The sequence below is a fragment of the Prunus persica genome, chromosome G4, assembly GCF_000346465.2.
Source record: "Prunus persica cultivar Lovell chromosome G4, Prunus_persica_NCBIv2, whole genome shotgun sequence".
Classification (NCBI taxonomy): Eukaryota; Viridiplantae; Streptophyta; class Magnoliopsida; order Rosales; family Rosaceae; genus Prunus; species Prunus persica.
In genome coordinates, this window is record NC_034012.1 from 22,381,070 (window position 1) to 22,401,119 (window position 20,050).

At 36.0% G+C, this 20,050-nt stretch overlaps 1 protein-coding gene and 1 long non-coding RNA gene across 4 annotated transcripts; one reads left to right on the top strand and one right to left on the bottom strand.

Moving 5' to 3' along the window:
* LOC109948453 lies at positions 3,167–4,819 on the top strand. Of its 2 annotated transcripts, none has more exons than XR_002271077.1 (5): positions 3,167–3,831; positions 3,948–4,028; positions 4,250–4,357; positions 4,440–4,485; positions 4,773–4,819. It is a non-coding gene; the product is annotated as an uncharacterized LOC109948453 (long non-coding RNA). The 2 variants fall into 2 exon arrangements; XR_002271078.1 differs by having other exon boundaries at positions 4,567–4,812.
* Positions 11,312–18,950, bottom strand: LOC18781486 (histone deacetylase 14). 2 transcript variants are annotated; one of them, XM_007211443.2, is made up of 9 exons: positions 18,852–18,950; positions 18,022–18,278; positions 17,317–17,391; positions 15,513–15,614; positions 14,747–14,818; positions 14,607–14,663; positions 14,173–14,424; positions 11,978–12,159; positions 11,312–11,895 (listed from the first exon to the last, which is right to left on the bottom strand). In XM_007211443.2, the coding sequence occupies exons 1-9, from the start codon at positions 18,889–18,891 to the stop codon at positions 11,595–11,597; spliced, it is 1,338 nt and encodes a 445-aa protein (XP_007211505.2). In that variant the 5' UTR covers positions 18,892–18,950; the 3' UTR covers positions 11,312–11,594. The 2 variants fall into 2 exon arrangements, with proteins under 2 accessions (XP_007211505.2, XP_020417687.1); XM_020562098.1 differs by lacking the exon at positions 15,513–15,614.

Here is a 20,050-nt window from a genome sequence, read left to right on the forward strand (position 1 = left end):
TAATTTTGTTCTTTTTTTCTTTCTCTTTCCTATTCCACCCTTATCCTACATTAATTTCTTTTTACTTCACTTTTATATTATTTCTTTTTCTTTATGCCATTAAATGAACATGATAATATATTTTTATTTATTTAGAAAACCTATAAAATGCTTTATGAAGTTAATAAAAAGTTGAATTAAACATTAGAAAAGAAGAAGAAAAAGAGCGCAGTTGGGGAGGGGAGGAGCTGCACAACGATTGTAGAAGTGGGAAAAACCCAGCAACCCTGTCAATCTCTACCCCCAACCACTTTCCCATCAACACCCAAAAGCCCCAACTCTCCAAGCCACACTTACCTCCCCAACTCCAATCCACCCACCTCTAATATATATAATAAAAGCCCCCTTGCAACCTTACCACTCTGCAATGGTCCTTCCCACTTTTTTACCCTCTGAGCCGCTCCTCCCCTTCCTAACTAGACTACGCCTTTCTTTTCTTTTTCTTTTCAAGTTTTTTCTTTTTTCTAATGATATATTTTAGTTTAATTGAACTTTTTATTAACTTCAAAAAACTTTATAGGTTTTCAAAATAAAATAAAAAAAGATTTTCAAGTTCATTTAGCGGCAATTTTAACGAAACATATCAAATTGACTAACGGTCTTAAACATAGGGATCAAATTGGCCAAATTGAAAACACATGGACTAAATTGGCCAAGTGATAAAATACAGGGACTATTTTGACATTTAAGCCAAAGAAATAATATAAAAGTGAAGTAAAAAGAAATTAATGTATGGCAATGGTAGAATAGGAAAGAGAAAGAACAAAAATGAAAAATATTGATTAAAAAATATTAAAAAGCAAAAGGGAGTGTAAGTGGAGAAAAGGAGAGTGGAAAAATCAGCTCCGTTTATAAATTATATGTATTGTTTCATACATTATTTTTACTGAGAGTGTTTCTTATATACATTCTATTTGTTCTCATAAGTATTCTTTCTTTCTTTTTTTTTTCTTTTAAAAGATCATTGATGTATAAATGTAAAGTAGGTGGTTAAGAAATCTAATAACCGTTGACCATATATGGTAGTTTAGGGTTAGCTTAGGTCCTATAAATAAAGAAAATATCATGTACTTTTTTTCCTAAGAGTGTAAACTGTTTGTTTGGAGGCCGGTCCTGAGGGGAGATGCCAAAATAGCATTGCTCCACAGAAGAAAAATTATTTTTACGTGTTTGTGTAGAATATTATAAATATAAAAAAAGGGTAAACTACAGTAAACCCCCCAACTTATAAGGTCATTTACGAGTTCATACCCGATTTTGGAGACATTTACGAGTACATACTCAACGTCGCAGAAAACCTACAATTTGCCCCCTCCGTTAGCCAAACCGTTAGTGAATCTGTTAAATGCTGATGTGGTGAATGTGGGTTCTATTTTTTTAATGAGGTGGACTTACAAGTGGACAAATAAATACTAAAAAAAATTTATATTATTTAAAAATAATTATAAACAAGTAAATAATATTATTCAATTAAATTAAAAATCAAAAGAAAACAATTTCTCTTCGTCTCTTTCTCTTCCCAGCCCCATCCCACCCCACCCCACCCAAACTGGCTGCCTCTTCCCACACCCTCACCGACCCACCCTTCCTTCGTGCACACCGCCTTCAAAGTCATCGCCACTGACCTCGCTGTCATTGGATAGAACCAAGGGCAAGATCTCTATCTTCATCAATTGCCTCTTCCTCTTGCTTCCCTCGGAGACCTTACGATCGCCATCTTCGTTCCTCGGCCTCCCAATTAAGGATTGATCATCGCTTGGGTTGGGGTTTTTCAATTTTTCGAATTGATCGTCGTCGACCTCAACCATGGTTGTCGCCAGAAGATGCGATTTCAACTTCCAAAGGGATCAAGTTGTAGTCCTCAAAAAACGCAGACTTCGTTTTGGGGCTTCTGATCGAACACACCAGTCAAATACGAAATTTTACACGAAAGATAAAATTAGATTAGAAATTAGGAAAAAATTAATAGGATTTTTATCGAGTCTTACAGTTGGATGATAGTAAGCATATATCATTCCAATTATCCATATGTATCGATCAAGGCCCGAGCGGAAATGTCATTCGTGCAAGAGGGGTAAACCTGGTTTCGTAGGATCTGTGTAGCCTGCAATTTTATTAGGAAGTCAGGTCAGTGATGTGCAATGTCTTTTGTAACATCCCACATCGACCAACGGAGAGGGGGTGCTGTGCCTTATATGTACAAGCCCACCTCCATCTAGCACGAGGCCTTTTGGGAGCTCACTAGCTTCAGAGTCATGGAAACTCCGAAGTTAAGCGAGTTTGGGCTAGAGCAATTCCAGGATTGGTGACCTATTGGGAAGTTGCTTGTGAGTTCCCAGAAACAAAACCATGAGGGCAGAGGCCCAAAGCAGACAATATCGTGCTACAGCGGAGCCGATCCTGGGATGTGACAATTTGGTATCAGAGCCACTCTGCCGTGTGGTGCGAGTGTGCCGACGAGGACATCGGGCCCCTAAGAAGGGTAGATTGTAACATCCCACATCAACCAACAGAGAGGGGGTGATGTGCCTTATATGTACATGCCTACCTCCATCTAGCACGAGGCCCCAAAGCAGACAATTCGTGGTACGGCTGAGCCGATCCCGGGATGTGACATCTTTACATGGAAAATAATGCTCAACTAGTTACTTGCCAAGAAGGAATGTGAGTGGGCTCCAGAGCAATTCAAACACTCCAGGTATTTCCCATACCAAGATAACAACCAATGATTTTTACAGCTATCACTGACCCAGATCTCATGGGATCAAGTTGTAGTCCTTAAAAAACGCAAACTCCATTTTGGGGCTTCTGAGAAACCATGGATTCTCTCAAACCCATATCTCAAAGTTTTGCAAAACTCGCCTAGAAAGTAACGGGTTTTAATGGGTTGCCCTTCTTTTCTTGCTTTCTGGCTTTGTTTGGATGCTAAGAAAGTAGATTTGAGTGTATGTTTTGGTTGAAACAGAACAAATGGTTGTTCTGTAAAATTGTGATGAAATCCAGTCATTTGCACTCTGTGATGTGTTTTGTATACTCATTCAAATGCTTCATTTTGGATTTGGGTAGTGGAATTCAACTAAGTTGAACTTGGGGTTTCATCTTTTTGGAAGAATCAAAGAGATCTTCAAATTAGTGGTGTACCATAATCTTCGCTAATCAGTCTTGTCCTGCTCTACTTGTTTTATTTAAGTTCCTGGAAAGAAAATTGGAATTGTATCTATGTTCACTAACACGAGCAATTCAAGCATTTCAAAATGTTTGGGTAATTTATTACTCTTTTCGAAGAGTAGGATAATAACTATAATTTATTATCTTCATCGAAAATTCCATTCTTACAGAGAAGAAATCTAATCATTTTCAAATTATTCTGGCTAAAACCATTTTGCTCGTTAATATTTTTTTTATAGTTTTGTTTAGTAGTTCTAGACCTCAGGAAGATAATGTAAAGGTTCCAAAATTGATTATTAACTTGTTACACAGTTAGAAAGGTGAGATTTCAAGGAAGAGTGAATCTGCCCCAACATTGTTATCTTTCCTTTTCTTTTTTCTTTTTTTAATAAATCATTGATGGCGTCGTTTAATACTGGCATCATCCAACCTTCTATCCATTACTATATAATATATGCTTGGTTTTTCAGAATGTTTTGTATTTGGGTGATTGATTTGGTTTGCTTCTGCTGGTTTTATGAGTTGGAGAATGAGTCTGAGCATAATTAAGAATCTTTTCTGCGAATCACTAGGAGAATCTTTTCTAAGAACACCAAGTAACCTACGCAAGCATACTTGAAATCTGTAAGCTCCAACTTAGTCTCTCCCACAATGTAGCTGGGATCTGTAAACCCATAAATAAGCACACATCTTATAGATGTTTACAAAGAAATAAACCTTCACATGTCATCTGTTAACAGGTGGTTCTGAAGGTTTATGGTGTCATCCTATTACTAGAAGGACTTATTGAAAGCATTCCTGAAGTGTATGCCCTCTTGAAGGTAACTCATGCGGATTTAGCTTTTTTCTGCATCTCTCCCACACCCGAAAGTGATAAGTTTCCAATGAAGTTTCCATTTGTTTTTGCTTTAATCAAGAAGCATTAGGCGATGCGATTGAATTTCTTTCCATGGGAAACCATTTTTTATTTATTTTTGCTTATTCTTTATATTTCTGGTTTATCTTTATGTATATGTTAATAGTGGAGTCTTATTCCTTGCAGGAAATTCGTGGTTTGCATAGGCAAGTTTCTGCTGATAAGATTTCTTCTCAACTTTCTCCTCAGGCACCTGCGTTGTTTGAATTCTTGCCACTCTTTATCAAGAAACAGGTTCCAATTTGCCTTTATACTTTAATGACCATACGCCATGTGGTCAATCTTGATGAATAATAGGGTCTATTTTTTGTTACAGGTGCTCCCTTTTGCCTGAATCAGTTGACTCTGCGCAGCTATCCCAGGTAATTGGCTGCAGATATATCTATTCTTGTTAATGGAACTACTCATCAATAGAACCTTGATCCTTTTGTTCTCTTGTACAGATTGAGACAGAAAAAATCATTGCACGTCTTGTAGAGGTGGAGATGAATATGATCTCTTCTGTCTCTGTCTCCGAGAGAACCAACTGGACCTTGATTTCATTTATTTTATTCCTGATGATATATTTTTTTATCTGCATGTTCAAATTTATTTTATTTTTCATTTGTATTTTCCATCTCTCTCTCTCACCGGTACCATGTTCTTGCAGCTGGTTTGAATGGTTATATGGCAACTATAACTAGAGGAATCCTGTGAATAAGTGGCGTTGTGGTGCTGCTCCAATTACAGCTTTCATTTAAATATTTATTTTCGATGATTTTCTTACCTGGCTTTTCGGTTCCTTGAGGTGTATTGATTTAGGAGATTGACTCCTTTGACTGCATTTGGTTGAACTGTTAGGCGATGATGACTGTTAAGCGTTGGTCTCAAAATCCTGGGGCTGCTTCAATTGCAAAACCTGCTTTTCATCCAGCTACTGTAAATTTGGAAGGCAAAGCACATGAGTAAGTCATGATATGGGCCTTGTTTACATGAAACCCAAGCATGGAAATGTGAGAATAGTCACCCCTCATTTCACACAGCTGTTTTCGACCAAAAAAAATTTCACACAGCTGTTTTGACTTTGGTCGCCGGCTGTTGAGACAAACTGCTACAAAATTCCTGTTGGATGATATCTTCAAAATCCAGGCCCTCCAGTTTGTTGGTTGATGAACAAAAGTTATACCTCGCAAGTAGGGTGGGCATCGGAACTGAAGAACTGATCAACCGAACCAAAATGGGTCAGAAAAAAATCGAAAAGAACTATGTTGATCAAAAAGTCAAACTCGATTCAAAACACCAAACCGGTTCCAGATCTGGTTCTATACCCCAAAAAATCGGCCTGGCCAAATTAAAAAATATATCATTTTAATATTTATTTATATATTGTTAGACCTCTCCACAAAGCCCAACTCCAAAAGTCAAATAAGTAAATAAGGCCAATTCCATTTCTTAACAATCTCACAACGCCCAACTCATTTATTTGTTTTTATTTTTATTTTACTTGAAAACAGACCCAACTCTTTGTATTCATTTGTAACACACACTCAACCATTTCTCATAACCCTAGCCGACCCCTCCTCTCCATCATCTCTTTCTCCTCTAGGTCTCCTCTTCTTCCCTTTCCTCGTTCTATCTTCTTCTCCTTGAGATCATAGATCGGACGATGGAGGGGGTGTGAGGAAAGCCACCTCCACCGTGGCCGCTGACCCCAATGAAGCAACTTGCACCATAATCGTTGTTGACTTGGAGACTATTAGCACAATAGCAAGAGCACAGCTGCAGCTGCTGAAATCAACATACCAAGGCAATCATCAGAGACGGCGACGCACTAAGGAGAAAGAGAACGACGAAACCAACTCCTAGGATATGAGAGAGACAACAATGAGGCTAGCATCCCAGAGTCGAAGAGAGGAGTGACGGCAACGACTCGACGTGGAAGAATAACAGCAGCGATGACGGCTGAACGTGGATGAAAACGAGTGTGGTTAAGGCGAGGAGGAGATGACGGCTCTCCTCGTGTAGCGAGAGAGCGATCCCCTAATGTGTTTGGTACGCTCATGAAAGACATCATTATGTGCGATCTGGATGGCACTCTTATTATCACAAAATAGAGGACTTGGTGCAGAAAGTTTAGTACCCATATCTCCAAGTAACCATCGCAACCAAACAATCTCAGAGGTAGTATCTGCTAAAGCTCTATACTCGTCTTCAACACTAGAGCAAGCCACGACTGCCTGTTTTTTGCTTTTCCAAGAGAGCAATGAAAATAAAAATCCATGGTGTAAAGTATCTTGCACATATCTGAGAATTCGAAGAACTGCTGCGAAGTGAATTGAACAAGGTGCAGTCATAAAATAGCCTCCTATATGCATTGCATGGCTAATGTCTGGTCGTATAATGGGTCAAATAAATAAGACTTCCAACAAGCTGTTTCTAAAGAGTGGCATCAGAAAAGGGCTCACCATCAGCCGGTCGAAGTTTGATGTTTAATTCCAACGGCGTATCAACTACTTTATTGTCTGTCAAGCCAACTCGAGATATTAGGTCAGAGGCATACTTATCTTGAGACAAAATATATCCACCAGGTGAGGAATCCATTTTAATGTCAAGAAAATATCTCAAAGGTCCAAGATCGTTCATGTCAAAGCAGTTACTGAGATGAAGTTTAATATCTTGAATTCCAATAAGATCATCCCCAGTAATAACCATATCATCAACATAAAGCAATAATATCTCGAAAATTATTTAGCATGCATTCTATACATGCTCTTGGCTTATTTTCAAGTAAAATACTCGAAAAGCGTATGACCAAATATCTCTTATTAAAACCAGTTGCAGATATCAGGATACAAGCGACTGCGGGTAGCAGTTATTTAATAAAACGTAGTACAATTAGAAACTAATTACATATAATATTAGGGTTCCATCAAGTGCAAGTAGCAATTATTATTTTTCTCCACAATACGTTATGTACATATATCCATTTGTTGCTGGAATCTTCAGTGTGCTTAAAAAACCATCACATATTGGCTTCCACATGGTCCTTGCCCTCAAAACTCTCGACCCTGTCTCGAGGCGAAGCAAGTGATCAAACTCTACCCCTTGGTTATGAGTCGAGCCACCTGTTCCATCTCTAGCAACTGCAGTCAGAGACTACACCGCGCTGTACCTCCGACACTCACTTCGATACTCCAACGTCATAGACGAAAGCTCATGAGTCTCCAGCACTGAGAAGGGAATGCTTTGAAACCATGATCATGAATTTCCAATTAGAAGAGAGTATTTTTGAAACAATTAATATCTCGATGATGTCAACCAAGATAATTTAGGTGAAGCAAATAGGTTATTGAAAGAAATACAAACTTTTGACTTTGTGTTTCACCTATATTTGATTAGATTTATATTGGGAATCACAAATGATATGTCAAAGGCATTACAAAAGAAAGATCAAGATATTATGAATGCAATGATGTTGGTCCAAAGATATAAGCAAAAGCTACAATTCGTGAGGGATGATGACTTTGATGATTTGCTTGGTGAAGTATCAATATTTTGTGGCAACAATGATATTGACGTTCCTAACTTGGATGATTTATTTGTACCACAAGGGAGATCACGACGTAAAGCTCAGAAAATCACAAACCTCCATTATTATTGTGTGGACCTATTTCTTACTATCATTGATAAGCAACTAGTGGAATTGAATAATCGCTTCATTGAGGTAAATATTGAATTGCTTCTTTGTATGGCATGTTTGAGTCCAGCTTATAATTTTGCAGCTTTTGACAAACAAAAAATACTTCGTTTTGCTAAATTTTACTCTCAAGAATTTAATGGCCGAGACTTCATGAAGCTTGAAGATCAACTTAGGCTTTATATTGTTGATATGCAGAGCAATACTAAGCTTTCATCATTGAACAGAATTACTGATCTAGCAGAAAAATTGGTGAATACAGGAAGGAGTAGAATATACAACTATGTGTATTTACTTCTTACACTGGCTTTAGTTTTACCCGTTGCAACTGCTTCGGTTGAGAAAGCTTTTTCAACTATGAATATTGTGAAAACACCGTTGTGTAACAAAATAGGGAATCAATGGTTGAGTGATAACTTGGTTGTTTACATGGAGAAATATGTTTTTTCTTGTATTAGTAATGCAAATATAATGTGACGTTTTCATGATATGAAACCTCGTCGGCAACAATTGTAGGTTATTTGTAATGTTATTTTTTTTCCAATTAATTATGAATAACATTAGTATTGTTTCAATTATAATGATATTTAGTTGTCTTTTTTTTTTTTTTTTTTTTTTTAAGCTCTTAGCTTCACTAATATACCCAAAATAGGGGTTGAAATTATATATAAAAAAATCCTATATGAAATGCACTTTAGAAACACACCCAAAATCCATTTACTACATAAGAAATGGGTGTTGAAGTTCCTATAAATTGCATGACTGCCATTGATTAACTTAAAATAAGCCCAACACAAAAAACTAAAAAAAAACCCAAACAAGCCCAGCAAGCCCGAAGTACATTGTTAATACCATATCATAGAAGTACATTGTTAATACCATGTCATAGAAGTGCATTGTTAATACCATGTCATAGAAGTGCATTGTTAATACCATTTCATACAAAAAAACTCAAAAAACCCAAAAAAAAGCCCAATAAGACATCCGATATCTTTTGCAGAAACCACCTCCAATTGTTCACAGTTTCACCAGAAACAATCGCAAAGGCAAAACGAAATACCTCTACAAGAAAATGAAAAAAGAAAATACATTGTTAATACTATGTCATAACACTATCTTCCTAGTAAAAATTACATTATGCATATCATAAACTTCAAGTGCATAGCTATATATAGAGCAAATATAGAGCATGCTTTGTTACTGAAAATCTGTTAATACTATATCATAGAAGTACACTGTTAATATTATGTCATAGAAGTGCACTGTTAATACTATGTCATAGAAATCATCTCAGTTGCAGGGTATGAACAGTATAACAACTGTTCATACCACTTACTGGAAGTTAACAACTACGTCATTTCATTTGCATAATAGGTACGATAAAGAATCCAAACAGTACCAAACATCAAAACCAAGTTAACACTAAATAGTATTTTACACATTAGAATCACAAAGAACCTAGATCACTGAGAATCGAAATCCAAGAACAGTAATTATCAATTTTCTCAGTAACCAAACATTAGATAACATGCACAGATAGAGCCAAACAAGTCAACAACAATGAGAAAAACAAGCATAATGAATTCTAAATCACTAATTCCAAATATTATATCATTCTAAAATAGAAAAAGCAATACATCAATAACTCATATTGACTAATTAAGTATTTTATGCCAAGAACTCATCCCAAAATTTTGACTACCACCAACTCTAGCATCGTCAGTGCTCCAAAGAATGAAGAATCAAATTGAATCACCATATCACCATTGCCAAAACCACAATTCAATCATATGCTAAGCAAACACATAAATTGAACCCCTTTTTAAGGCTTTTGCATAATCTCTAGAAATTGCCCTTTAAATATATCATCAAGCAACCTAAGCCCATAACCCTTCTTCCCACATCGAAACTTCTCTAGTTTGGCATATCGGCGTTTTTGGAACTGTGCAAACAAATCTATTAACAAAAACAATTCTCTTTGCACAGTAAAACAAAATTGCTATAAGGAAAAGCTAAAATACTTGTTGATTTGAAAAAAGGTCTCAACTCCGTATGCGTTGAAGTTGTTGTGGTTGACGTCGCTCAGATTCGACGATGCTGGAGAAGGAACTGGAGGTGTGTCGTCGGTCGACGAAGATTGAGACGGAGATGATTGCGGTAGCGTTGGATATGAAGAAGGATGGTGCATTCATTGGAGCGTCCGACGGAGATGGATGAAGGGAAATCGGAGATAGAGTTTTGGGCGAAGGTGAATCAACGACGGGTTATGGTGATGGAGTCGGCGAGGACTATGGTGGAGACGATGAAGATTAAATGGGAATTGGACTAGGAAAAAAGCCAGAAGCAGAGCTTGATTGTTGAAGAAGAAGAAGAAAGTTCGAAATGTGTGTTGATGAAGATTGAGTTGATTAATAGACAAAGCAAAAGGGCAAAACGGTAATTCAACATAGCTGTTGAGTTTAAGAAATTGACAGCGGTCAATTTTTGGATTTATTTTGGGTGTGTTTATATGTATTGAATGGTATAAGGTTTCTTTATAGAACTATTTCTAGAAATGAGTATTTAACTAATTTTCTATTTAAAAATTGCACCTCCGTTGAAAAATTCTTAGGTCCGCTGCTGCTCTCATCCTAATTATTCCTCAATGCTTGCGACCATGCATTATTTAGTTGCAATTATTTATGTCGGCCTTGGCAAGTTGAACTCATATCTTTGGACGTGTCATCCCATTTGACACCGCTATTTGAGGGCATGTCATGGATGTCTTAAATTCGGCCCAAGGCCTTACAGACCAACACGTTTAAAGCCTATTTATTATATTATAATTATTTTTAGAAAAAAAAAAAACCAAATCTTAGGATATTTATATTTTAAATATCAGTCCATTTGATTTTTCTAATAATAAATATTAAAAATCAATGCTTTCTTTATAAATAAACTAATGTTTTTATTCTTTAAGTTTCAATTTTTTAAACGCAAACAAGAATGTAGCCCTTCTCTTTAAACAAGAACCATTGATTTCTTTTTCTTAACAAATAAGAAATTTTGTTAATATATACATAATTATTGAAATGATAAAGAAAATTACAAAAAATACAATACATAAGTTAAGCTTGAAACTTGTCCAATTATTCAATTCAAAATTAAAAAGAAAACACTCAATAAAAGCCCATTATTATTTAAATTTATAGCTTAAATTAATTAACATATCAAGACCCAAGGCAATTGTCAACATGATCAACAATCCATGGAATTGAACTCTACAATTCCTATAACATAGCATATAGCAGTTGAGATTTTGACAAAAAAGAAAAAAGAAAAAGCAATTGAGGTTTTCAAGAAAGCTAGCATTTACAACCCAATATTCAAAGCGTTTTCCTTAAGATTAGAGTCTTTTGCCTTAGCATGGCATATCATTGTGTCTATAAATGTGGTCTCCTTAGCATTTTCCTTGAGATTAGGATCATGCTATGAGACCACATTAACTTCTTTAACATTTCTGAACTCCGAAATAAAAAACTCATTTGAACTCAAATTCAAAGCCTTTGATCCAAATGGATCCTTAGGTTTTTCCCAACCACCAGATACATATACAAATTGCAACACGAACAGAAATTCAACAGTGAAGAATGTACAGGTAACTATTTGTCATTGTCAATCACTAAAACAAACTTACTATAAGTGAGAACTATGAGCTTTGTAGGTAAGGATTTGCACAACAGAACATGCTTGCATCTGATCTTTATAGTACAGAATAATATGTAAAGTTGTATGCATGCCAAGTCTATGGGATCTTCATAAGGAATGTATATGTTTTACCCTCTCAATTGCCTGCCTAACCCTGGTTGATGGCTCTTCATGCAAGATGGCAGGGTTGTCAAACTCGGAAGCCAAACTTGGCTCTCCCAGAAAGGCACGGAATGAATCTGCCACGGAATAGGAAAGGGACTTGAGGTTGTATCCTCCTTCCAAGAAAAATACACATCGACCCTCACATAGATCATTCGCAAGTTGTTGAATATAGGATGCAAGCATGTAGTATGTTCCCGTCGTGAATTGCAGACTTGCTAGTGGATCCAATACATGAGCATCATACCTAAACAATTTGGTTATTCATAAGCAAATGGGTAATGAAGATTGGCAATGAAACAGTAGTTTACATGGAATGCGAAACTCACCCAGCAGAGACAAGGATAATATCTGGCTTAAACCTCTGAGCACATGGTACAATTATTTCATCAAACACAGTTCTCATGGCAGTATCACCTGAGCCTCCAGGTAGAGGAAGATTTAGTGTTGTTCCTTCCCCATCTCCATGGCCTACCTCCTCAAATTTACCAGTACCAGGGTAGCTTCCATCCTGAATCAATGAATTAACACAGGAATAAATTTGGAATTCTATAAAGAATATCTAAAATGTACATTATTTCACAGTGGCAGTAAACAAATTGAAGGAAAAAATAAAATAAAATCTGTTAGAAGACCAAATAATGGTTGGCCCATATCCTGTCAGCTTAAACTTTTGGGAATAATGGTAACCCAGGAAACTCAACATGATATCACACCAGGAGTTCCTTAACTTTCAAATCCCTGCAATTGCAGACCCTCCGGAAATAAGTTGAATTCCACATGTTGGGCTTTAATTGTGAAGAGTTGTCTGCATGTGTGCTAGAATGTAACATAATTGTTGGCCACATCAAGGTGGCTTCTTGGAAGAAAGTTTCTGTTTCTTCATTACACAGGAGAACTGCAAGCAATTGGAGCTCCCTAGTTCTATTATTCTATGGCATTTAATCTGTAATTAATTTGCGGCTGACTCTGTATGGTCTTGGGTTCTGGTTCTGTCATTATTTCCATTGGTAATTCTTTTCAATCTTCTGTTTTCTTGTAGAGCTGCTTACTACCACCGAGTACTTTTTTTTGGTGAATAATTTTCTGATTTTCAGTTCAATGGTCTAACAGTAGCATCCAAAGTATTCAATGCAAGAGAACAAGTTCAAGCCGCATTATGCCACTACGGGGAAAGTAGCAGAATTTCTGCATGGGACAATGTGTAAAGTTGGATATGGATCCTCTTTACTTGCAATTCAAACGGAGAGATCCAGATATTGAAAGACGGATTTTTCTACAATGTGAACTCGGATTGCATGTGAACGCAGCTGTAGCCCTTAGATCCGCAGGTTCAGCCTTCCCTACTAGAGTATAGATCCACAACAAGACATCAAATTGTGTTTGTATTCAATGCAAATTCCATACTGTGTGTGTATGAACCCTTGAAACAAAAACATCTTGTGGGAATTGCACAGCTGCAACGTGACATAAAAAGTTGTGCTGATTTTAGTTATTTTTGGCAGGTAATTCGACTTGCCACAAGCACAGTCACACAACGCACAAACTAATAACCCTAAATGTGATCTATATGTCAATCTTGTTGCTTCTGCTTTCAAACTTGGGATATTTGATGATCTATAAGTCAATCTTGTCAACATCAGAAATTTTTTTTATATAAAAAAGTTGAGGATAACATTCAGACACAAGGTGGTGTATTCTCTTTGCATCTTATCAGTATATAGATAAGGAATCACAATATGTGAAGATTATTATACACTAGTATGAAATCTTATAAATTTGGAAAGTTGTTAAAGTTGGCATGTTGACAAGACAGTATATTACGAAGAACTATTCCAAAGAAAAAGAAACACAGAATTCTACAGAAAATTCTTGAACTGCAGGAACAGGATTTCAAATAATATATGTTAACTACAATACAAAACATTTATGAAAAATATGAATTTTTTACTGCTATAGTTTCCAAAAGTACTCCTCAATTCACAAAAGGCATGTATGAGGTTGGCACAAAATAAAACAACAAAAAATGATATGTAAATAATGACATCATAAGGTACTCGGACGAGTAGACGAGCATAACAAGAATTTATGACTAGATATGAATACAAAATATTTACAAAAAGATACAAGTTTATTACTGCTATAGTTTCCGAAAGTACTCTTTCATTCCCAAAAAGGTATGTATGCGGTTGGCACCAAAGAAAGTCTGTTTCAAACTTGACTGGATTTAAATTACTAGATTTATAAAACATGTTAAAGTCATATCACTGAGAGAGAAAAAAGAAATGAAATAAAACAAAATAAAATAAGAAAAAACAGTATGTAAATAGTGACATCTTAGTGTTTCTACTTAGGTTATATGCTCCCACCATCAAGAATCAGTAACAGTATTTAGCTATGGAGAAAAGATAAAGTTTACTAATTGCTGACCAAAAATAAGCTACTTAGATGAGCATCACAAGAATTCATGACTAGATATCAAGACAAAATGTACCAAACTAGTCCAAATCCAATCCGTACTTACTTGGTGAGTTGACAGGAAAAATATATCAGGATCATCATAGAAAGCATCATTTGTCCCATTCCCATGGTGAACATCAAAATCAATGATAAACACACGCTTTAAGCCATGTGAACGCTGAGCATAACGAGCTGCAACTGCAACATTTCCGAAAACACAAAACCCCATTGGACCCTTTGGAATAGCATGATGTCCAGGAGGTCTTATTAAAGCAAAACCTACAGGTGGACTCTTGCTGATCTTTGATTCTGCAACCTGAGCAATGAATTCAGATGTATTGAAGAAGGATACTTCAAACAAGATTTATACCATATGAAAACTTTATCCTTTTTGAAGTAGACAGAGGATCAGTTGGACGGCAATGCAAAAGTATCACCTATACACTTCAGCACACATAACTAACATAGATTATCACCAAGACACGATTGAGAAATCACCACTGCATCAATTAAGGCAATTCCTGCTCCAGCTGCAACTAGTGACTCCTGGAACGTCTACATTATTAACACCACTGTTAGAAAATCAGAACGGAAAGACACAAGAAAAAGGACATTGAAATGTCTTAACTACCACTTACATCAACAGTTGCGTATGTTGGCCCAGAGCCTTCAATCAAAATAATTCCCTGTTTTGAGGCTTGATCCATAGCCTATAAATTGGATTGGGGGTGTTAGAGAGAGGCAGAGAGAAATATGATAAATATATGGACCTGACCACAAAGAGAGAGAAATATTCCAGCACCAACAGATTTCCAAAACTTGCCATCTCAGTACTGCATTTCACTAATAACAATTAGACAAAACAACACCATGTGAGAGGGAAGGGTGAGATAATGTAAAGACCTGAACTAAGGGATGCCGTCCAGCCTCCAACAAATTTGTTAAGTAGAGTAACTTGTGTTGAGTCAATTGAGGAATCTAAGACAGCATGCAAAGAACTTTACCATGATTTTATGGAGTTCTATATGGGTCCAATCATTTGATGTAATATTAAGTTCTAGCAGTTAACAGGGAGGATTATAGCTTTTTAGTGCTCCTCAAGAATATGACGAGTGCATATGCTCAACATAAAAGCATGGTATTTTACAAAAATAATGCCAAAGTGCAGCGCAACTACAACTTCCAGGACAAAATTGACAATTGCATAACAGAACAGGAAACACCTTCATAGATTGCAATATTTCAAGGAATGTAGTTAGTGACCCTTAATTGTACCAGTTGTTTAGCACATAATACAATCCAAGGGAGGAACAAGTCGGTGGGGTGGTGAAAAGGAGGGCCAAAAACAAGAAGAGTATTGAAGACAAAACCAAAAAATATATATGTGATGGTTACTTTTGCTACCTTCTCAAGGCCTGATACATAGGCTCTTGTATGAACACTTGCAATGTCATTCGATGATGCTGCGTTGAAATTTTCAAGTTCAATAACCTCCAAGCCACGGAACTGAGTTATAAGACAAAAGATGATCAAACAAATGGGAATTTTATTGCTTCATTTGTAAATCAAAAAATAGAACTTAAATTGGAGGGCTAATGGACTTTTTCAATAGAGAACTTGCTCATTTATCCACTGCCAATGCCAATGCCTACTTTATCTATCCACTGTGGTAGTCAAACAACCCTATCAGGAGCTTATTTCCAAGTGAACAACGGAAATTCATGGAATATTGGCTTGACATATAGTTTTGTGAGGCAAAAAAAAAAGTATAAAACAGAAGTGGTGGTAATATTACTGACCATTTTGTAAGGCTGTGTCAAAAATTGGCAGCTACATTAACTAAATGACTTGCAAGGGATTTGGGGTGGAAAAAAACAAAGGGGATGAGGCCAAATTCCATTTCAATACTTACTCAACAGTTAAAACATCGATCAAGTCCTCTAATTACAATGAGTAACGTCCATCATATGTAGTGATTGAAAGAAGTACAGAGTCATTATTATCTCTATTCCAAGGTAAAAGTTCCCAGTACCTCTAATCTATTGAGGCGGTTGAGTTATGGCTGCTAATAGGCATGGTTACAGGGGTACTTAATGCCTGCCTATACAAGTTTGTGAAGTACTGTTGCTGCCAATGAGATCCGGGCCTTTGTTTTTTAAGCACTCAAGAAAATAGGATATTGACACAAGGCCTACCCACATGTCAGCTACTTGAATACTTATCGAAGATAAGCTAGCGTGTGAACTTGGTGCAGAACAGTAGCAATAAGCTGCTGCCCAGTGGGTAAACTAAGAAACGGATTCCAGACCATAAACAACAGAAAATAGCGAGATAAAGCCATAGAATTGAAGTTGGAACGAAGATAATTGAGTTCTAGGGCAAGAATCCCAAAACAAACTCTATAAACTGAATCGTGGAATCATATTCATAAAAAATTGAATGCAAGAGCCTCTTAAGAGCCTATTCATACTAGAGTACAGCAGCCAAGCCCGCCTATTCCTTGTCTAATTTTGGGTTGTATAGAACACAAAGATACCAAATAGTTGCTCTGACTTCTCACCTGTCCCTTTTTTTCCCATCCGCATTATAGAACAAATAATCAACAAAAAATAAAAATCGAAAGTCTTGTTTCGTACATGAAGAAAAGGTAAGAAAATTGCCTACATATGCAAACAATAGATAAATTTGTGTTTACACACAAGAAAACATCTTGGATTGATTTTGACTAGTGAAATTTCTGCTTGCAGGATCCTTTGCCATTTGAATTGCCACCAAGGTTGTTCAAACTGCCTTCCATTTTTCAGTTTTTTTTCCAATTTTCAGTTTGAACCGGGTCTATTAATTTAGGGTGCAGAATCTCTGTTTCAAGCTTAGGCTTCTAGAGTTTCTCTAGTTTTTTCTTTTTTCACATTTTATATTCTGGTTTAGAGAGGGTTGATCTGATTATTTTAGGATGTAGACTTGTCAGTCAAGGCCCATAATTTAAGGTCTAGCTCTTGGGTTTAACCTTAAGCCCTGAACAGAATGGGAAAGACATCAAGCAACTGCTCGACCAGCTGCTCACAATGGAAAGGCTGCTCGACCAGCTGCTCGACCAGCTGTTAAACTACTGAATAATAAATAAAAAAGTACCTGACAAAAATGGAAAGGCAAGTGAACAATGGCAGAAAAGTTGAGGATCTGTGCAGTTTAAGACATATATTGATACCTTTGGCGAGAGCTCCCATTTTTCAAGAGCATTCACTATTGACGGAACTCTAAAATGGGATTCTGGATGAGACTCCTGCTAGCAACAGTAAATTCAGACTATTAGAAGTAGAAAGAACTATAACAGTAACACCATCATAGAAAGAAATAAGTACAGAATCGTTGCAACTTGCAACCATTAAATGAAGAGAAAAACAAAAAACAAATGGATAAATTTGCATCTACTCAGAATTATTAACAATGAGGCTAATCAGTCAACGGACTCATATGATACGTATTACTCTGTCTCTGTGTGTGTGTGTGTGTGTTATGTATTTATATGGATGAATATATAAACTTCAAAATCTAATAAAAAATGTTGCCATGTGAAACCAAATTTGAGCAGAAGCGCATCTAAACTAAAGTTAAGCTTAGCTCAGGCTGACCTCCAGCTACACATGTAGCTGCACCACACATTACTCAGAAGAGAAAAATTGCAATGTTAGTACATTTAGAAAACATTGATTGCGTGGTATATAAGTATGTTATTCATTGAAATTGAAACAATTACAATAAACCCCAGAAATGCAAAACTGAAGAAGACCAAGAAATTTTTCAATTTTAAAAAAAAAAAAAACAGAAAAACTAACAAGTAAACTAATGAAGAACCATGGCAATAAATCAGTATAAAAAGGTGTGCATTGCACAACTGACCAGCTGAATGTACCTGGTTATGACCCATGGCAGGAGCTACAGCATAAATGACGCGTGCATCACTTAATTTCTTATTAACAGGTATAAGGGGATCCTCCCCTGTACCAGTTGAACAAGAAATAGAAGCTTCTGTTTTTTCAGATAAACACCTCCTTCCTCTTCTCAAACTCTTATTCAAAATTTTATTTCTCACAAATTTGGCTTCTAAGTCAAATCTACTATGGTTCTTCCACTTGCACAAATGCTGCCTCGCCAAAAACAAGGCATTCCCTAAGACAAGAAGAATTCTATGCTTTCAGGATATATTTTTGCAGTAATATAAAATTATTGCGATACATACGATACATATAATATAATATACATAGCAAATCACAACTATCACAATGAATACTAAACATTGCGTCTAAGACAGCACAAAATTAGTGATTCTATTATTTAAAAGAATATATATTGAAACATGTACATATGTGTGTGTGTGTGTGTATATATGTACACAGTATTGTATATCACAGGGCACATGTTATTGTCGCGATGAGAAACTACATATGATGAAAAGAATTATGACAACACAAGTACAGATAATAATTTACCAAGTATAAATTGAAGTTCTAAGGACAGTCAAACTGAAATTACAGCTTAAACCAAGAATCAAAGCAGCCTTAAATGTCATAGATGACATCAATCCACAAGGAATGAAAACTACTATAAAATACCAAATGGAAAAGCTCATAAATTCAAAAAATTTAATGAATTATAAGCCAAAATAATTAATACCCAGATAAGCCAACAAGTTATAGATTATGTTGCTGCATGACTCTGTGTATGAGAGAGAGAGAGAGGTACCAGCCAGAGATGACGAGAAAGAGACTGCAAGGAGCTCCATTAGCGTATTGGACTGCCGCTGCTAAAGGCTATGCTTGCTTGGCTGCTGATATATCAGGACCAATTTCTGACCCCAAAAAAATCGTCTTAAAGGATGACGTGGCTCACCTACAAAACAACACATGTGCTTTTTTCAAATTTTGTCCCAACTCTTCAACCAATTTTAACTCTTCAGTCCAGTCGCCGAACGTTGAACTCCGACAACCGGACTTGAAACTCCGGTGCACTGCTTGATTGATTTTTTTTGGAATCGTTAATCAAAGCACAATAATCTTAAATATTATTTTCACTTCTGTGTTTGACAGAATTTTAGTTTTCACATTTCGAATAGGAAAAAGGCAATGCAAGCAATTGGATGGTTAATTTTTGTTTTTGTTTTTTGGCCATTTCCAACCTATGGGTTTTTGTATGTATTTTGTTTTACAAATGTGGTCTGCTTTGTAATGAAGTTAGACAAAAAAATAAAACCAATTTGATTTGCTATATAATTTCTCCTCTTTGTAAGCTAAGTTCCCTCCGTTTGGATGAGGAAAAAATAACTCGGAATTTAACTATAAGTGGGGAATTTAAAAGGAAAAATTGATAATTTCCTTGTTTGGCAACTTAAGCACGGAATTTATTAAATGACGCGCAGAAAAAATCGTGAAAATTGGGGCATCAAATTCCCGAATTTAATTTCCACCAAAATAGGCGTCATTTCACAATTTTCATAGTGTCATTTAGAAAATTCTTTCATTTACAAACTTCAACATATATAAATCCAAACACTAAAATCTTCAAATGTCAGAAATTGAAATGATGGAAATCTAAATTCCATTATTTTAGATTTCTATGTAATTTTCAATTCCTTCATTCAAACGGAGGGTACTGTAGTTATTATCTAATGGTAAATTAAATGCTTGCATCCATTGATGCGGTCAACATGTTCAAAGAAATGTCTAAACTAATATTTGGGAACCATGAAAACCAATGAAGGAATTGGGCCAATTAATGGCTTCGGCTTGCTGTCTTGATATAAAATAATGTGAATTAAGCCAGTTTAGTGGCGCTAAAATATATACCTTAACCCTCTATTTGAATGAAGGAATTGAAAATTATAGAGAATTATTAAATGACCAAAGAATTATTTATACTAACACTCCCTGAAGTTTTCGATGTCT